The 5,326-nt window shown below is 35.8% G+C and overlaps 1 protein-coding gene across 1 annotated transcript; it reads left to right on the top strand.

The window, feature by feature from the left end:
* The first annotated feature begins 3,803 nt into the window (after positions 1-3,803).
* On the top strand, positions 3,804-5,056 carry LOC132600832 (uncharacterized). The gene has a single exon (XM_060314242.1). It carries the CDS (start codon positions 3,947-3,949, stop codon positions 4,835-4,837), a length of 891 nt encoding a protein of 296 aa, XP_060170225.1. The 5' UTR covers positions 3,804-3,946; the 3' UTR covers positions 4,838-5,056.
* The last annotated feature ends 270 nt before the right edge of the window (positions 5,057-5,326 follow it).

The following is a 5,326-nucleotide window of genomic DNA, read 5'->3' on the forward strand; positions in this document are numbered from 1 at the left end:
TCATAGGCATTTATGCCACATCAATATACATGGGCCAACGTGGCCGACAAAATGATATACAAAACATAGGCCGACAAGGCCAAACACATCTACCCACACACACACATGTCTACGAGCCTCTAAGAGTATAACATATCACATTAGCGGGACAGGACCCCGCTATGCCCATAATTATATACACAAAAGAATGAGTACCCAAAAGATATTGCTCCGAAGGAAATGGAGCTCTCTATGTAATCTCCGAATAGGTAGCTAAGGATCAAGTCTGTCTTCCTGTGCACCTGCGGGCATGACGCAGCGTCCACAAACAAAAGGACGTCAGTACGAAGAATGTACTGAGTATGTAAAGCATGATCAACATCAATATAGAAGCATAATAGATATCATATGAAGATAGCATAGGAGGGGAGACAGTAATATCATCATCATCATGTCGCTTACTTGCATACATCGTCGTTCGTATCCCATAATAATACTCGTACCATACTTGTGCTCATATTCGTATACATGTCCTTATTCGTACTCTTATACATAGTCTTATCACATTCATATTCATATTATATACATAGCCATACACTTATATACATACATAGCGTACCCGACCATAAGGTTCGGTGTTTCATACGTACTTGGACAACCAAGGCTCAATGTTATTTCTACCTGGCCCTACCAAGGCTTCAGGGTTATCCGTACCATCTGCAGACGTGCGCGCGCGTTTCGTAATCGTATACATACTTCATACATATTCATATACATATATTCTACCCGGCGTTATAAGCTCGGGGTTCATTATAGCCCTTCATAGGCACATATAAGTATAATAGCCCGTAGACACCTTTTGCATCATTTTTGATATCATTATCATTACTATTCTCATCGTTATCGTTACATCTACATTATGGACTTACTCGTCATACGAGGAACATAGTATAATCATAGTACATATCAAGGGTCGTGAGCTTATGAGCTCGGAATGTCAACCATGTGAAGACATCATACTCATATGGAGGAATTAGGATTTTGGCCAAGAACCATGCCTTATGAAAGAAGGGTTAGCCTTACATACCTTTCCGTCGAACTATTCTACACTTGCACGTTCCCTTCCAATGCTAGCGTTTATACCTTCATTAATATCATAACAATGGCCATTAGTCATTCACATTATCCACATTATCTAGATTCCTCAATTTGCCTCTAATTCACCCACATTCATGATTATAACACCCATCTTCGTCCATTCGTCTAAAGTGTTTAGTTCATGATCTTAATACCATTTATAACACATTCATATCACAACACAACAACATTCATAACTCAATTCAAACTATTTCTCAAAAATGCCACTATTCACCATTCATGACCTAGTTGACCACATTTTCTACAATCCATGTATTTTAATTCTCCAATACCTTAAACATCTTGTAAAAATCATGAATCTTACCTTAGAAGTTGTAGGAACAAGCTTTGGTTGATAATACTCTTCTTTGAGCAAAATCCTAGTTTTTTTCCATTTGGATTTCTTGACTTGGATGATCCTTGATGATTCCCTTATCCTTGATTCACTTGTCTTAATGTTATTGATGGCTTATAATCCTTGAAAACTCATATAATAAATGTAGAGAGAAGTTCTAGAGAGAAGTGGTGTAATGTTGTAATGAAATAAAATAAGTCTTGATCCTCATATTTAATGAATTGGAAAATCTGTGCTGGGTGAACAGTGGTCGTCCATGGAGGTTTACGGACCGTATTCCACTATACGGCTCGTCCTCCATGGGCGTATTTAGCCATTTCCAGAACCAGAAGCTGGGCTGCCTTCATGGTGGTTTACGACCATGGTTTACGGGCCGTAAATCACTTTACGGTCCGTCCACCAGGTCGTTTTTAACCATTTCCTCGGCTGGCAGAAAGTTGAAGTTTGGCATGCCAGTTTACGACCTGGCAGTTTACGGACCGAATTGCACTTTACGGTCCGTATTTTGCAATATACGACCACTGGGCAGTTTTGCCAACTTTCAATTTTTCTCATTTCTCGACTTTTCATTCTAATCATCCACATCCCTTTTCATACATTTCCCATGAAACATTATACACTCGCACTCCTCGCACACATCATTAGTTCATTTACTTGCGTACCAACGAGAAATTTTCCGAGGTGTAACACCGTAACTCGGCGAGATAGAAATTGATTTTAACACCCAACAGATCTGGAAATTTCGAGGCAAGCTTTGAAAAGCTCATTCAATGGCTGCTTTAGTTTATTTCTTCGGTGGAGTTTTTTTCCAAGTATGCTCAATCACACTTGAGCTTAAGAACCAATTTCCAACAGACCATGTTCAAATCGCCAATAAATATTGAAATCAAATTTTCAAATTGAGCTCAATGTTCATCATTGGATGTCTGGATTTTGTGGAGGTTTGATGAATTTAAACAAAGAGTATTTTTTTCCCAGTATTCAACTAAATTTCAACACAAATAAGCTCAAAATAAACAGCCAAAAAATTCTAAGTCTGCCTTCCCAATTTTGAAGCTCCCAATAATAAAAAGAGAAAGAAGAAAATGCTGATATTGACAATTAACTGTTGTTTCCGGTTCATTACTCCAGTTTGTTTCCAATTCTAGTATCTTTGTAAGGCGGTCATGGGGTGGTCGGAGACGGAGTTGTTCGTCGGAGCAGAGGGGCTAGTCTCCGGCAATTGGGGGTTTTCTGCATGGTTCATTGGATTTTAACCGGGGCGGACACGGGTTATTAGGTGGATCCCAGTTTAGGTTGAGATTTAATTAATTTAGGTTAATTATAGAATTAACCAATAAGAACATGACATGTATTAATGAAATTCTTAATTATATCACCGTTAAAAATAAGAGCACTTCTGAGCTAAATGGTTAAGACTTAATACCTAGATGGACCCTTAAACTTGACATGTTTTGTAAGATAGGCATATAAACTTATAAGGTGACCAGATAGACACTTAAACTTACTTAAAGTGTATTTTTCAAGTTTTTCAGTTGTTTTGAAAACAAAAACTATAGTTTTCAAACACTCACAATTTTCATGGCCAAACAAGCCCTAAATATATCATAAAATATTTTTTTTAAAATGCAAAAATAAGGCAAACGCATATACATGAGACTATAAATGTGCACTTAAACCAATAAATACTCGCTAATCGCAATTTTGCAGCTTTCAATTAACTCGGATTTTTTTTTTACACTTGAATAATTAAAAAACAATAACTTTAACCAATAAAAATCCTTAAAAAAAGAAATTTCAAATTAAGAAATTTCTAAGTTCAACATTTCAAGTGTAAAAGAAATTTCAAATTAAGAAAACTGTAAAGCCGAGAAGAAAATCCTTAAAAAAAAGAAATTTCTTAATTTGAAATTTCTTTTTTAAGGATTTTTATTGGTTAAAGTTATTGTTTTTTAATTATTCAAGTGTAAAAAAAAAACCGAGTTAATTGAAAGCTACAAAATTGCGATTAGCGAGTATTTATTGGTTTAAGTGCACATTTATAGTCTCATGTATATGCGTTTGCCTTATTTTTGCATTTTAAAAAAAATATTTTGTGATATATTTAGGGCTTGTTTGGCCATGAAAATTGTGAGTGTTTGAAAAATATAGTTTTTGTTTTCAAAACAACTGAAAAACTTAAAAAATACACTTTGAGTAAGTTTAAGTGTCTATCTGGTCACCTTATAAGTTTATATGCTTATCTTACAAAACATGCCAAGTTTAAGGGTCCATCTGGGTATTAATTAAGGGCACTTTTAGCCTGATAGGTGGACGGAGGAATATTTTGTTTACCAAATCCGATTTACCAATAATAGCCAGGCTGTCAATTGGGTGCAAAATTTGTAACTCTAAAGTCAAAATCATAAAACCCTAACATAAACCCTAGTCCTCTAACCCCTCAACACCAGCAGACAAAATCACCATTTCAATCCAATGAAGACAGTATCAGGCAAAGTAACATCAACAACTCCAATATCTCTTTCCAATGCAGCAAAATCACTCTCCAAATTTGCTGCATCAGATAACCATGGAGCTTCACATGCTGTTTCTGTATATCTCCAACGTGCTGCTGATTCATTCAATCAACTTGTTAAGGTACATCAGAAACTCAACCCCAATAGTTTAAAAGTTGAAGATATAGTCAAGAATGAAGATATCCCAATTGGGTCCCTAGAAAACAAGAAAAGCAAGAATCTTGGTAAGGATGAAATCAAGAACTCATCAAAAATTGATGTAGTGAAAAATGAAGATATCCCTATTGGGTCTCAAGAAAACAAGAAAAGCAAGAATCTTGGTGAGGAAAAAAAACCGAAAGCCGATACGAGGAATAAGATCAAGAACTCAGAGTCAGCAAAATCCAATGAAAGTGAGCTGAAGAATGAGGATATTCCAAGTGGGACCCTAGAAAACAAGGAAAGCAAGAATGTTGGCAAGGAAAAAATTGATAAGGTGAAGGAACAGAAGTTGGTCAAGAATGAGCAACGACTCGATATAGGTGAAGGAGAGGTAGCAAAATCGAATAAAAATGAGCTGGAGTTTGTTAAAACTGATAGTTCTCTGAAGACAGAACATGGGGTTGAGGAAGTTAAGGAAGATGGTATGATAAGTAAAGATAAGAAGAAGAAGAAGAAGAAAAAGAAAAATAGAGGTGTTGGTGACAGTGAGCGCGAGGGGGTGAAAGTGGAAGAAGATTTGGGGCATGAGGAGGAGGAGGAAAGGAAGAAGAGGAATAGTATAGATACTGATGCTGACGAAAATGCTGGTTCAGCAGAGCAGAGTCGTAAGAAAAAGAGTAAAAGGAGAAGAATTGAAGGTGAAAAGTAATTGAATTAGCTATATTTTAGGAAGATTATTGCTGTTGTTGCTACTAGTGTTGAGGATTAGTGTAATGCTTTTTTGTGTAACGCACCTGGGAAAATTGTCCCTTGTGGATACTGTTGCTATAGCTGTATTGATATAACGGCTCGGGTAATTTTATGAGATATGATTCAATTTGAAATGATTATGGATCTAAGGAAGTTTTATTGACATATTATAATTGAATTTAGGTGTCAAACAATCTTTTTTTTAGAGTAAGGTAACATTTTTAGGATTCAAACTGTCTTACAAAGAAGAAGCATATGGTTGTACAAATTGAGCAAATTGAAAGCTGCAAAGCTAAGATGTTTTTGTTCATTTCTGTTTCTTAATGCTATTTAATTTCTATGACATCTTTGCTAATTATTGGAGCTTGTTATTTGATTGGCGTAAGTGGTGGTTCTTCACTTGTATAACATAGTAGCACACTTTTGAATGTGTTTTTCTCACTTCTTC

This window comes from Lycium barbarum, chromosome 6, assembly GCF_019175385.1.
Source record: "Lycium barbarum isolate Lr01 chromosome 6, ASM1917538v2, whole genome shotgun sequence".
In the NCBI taxonomy this organism is placed as follows: domain Eukaryota; kingdom Viridiplantae; phylum Streptophyta; class Magnoliopsida; order Solanales; family Solanaceae; genus Lycium; species Lycium barbarum.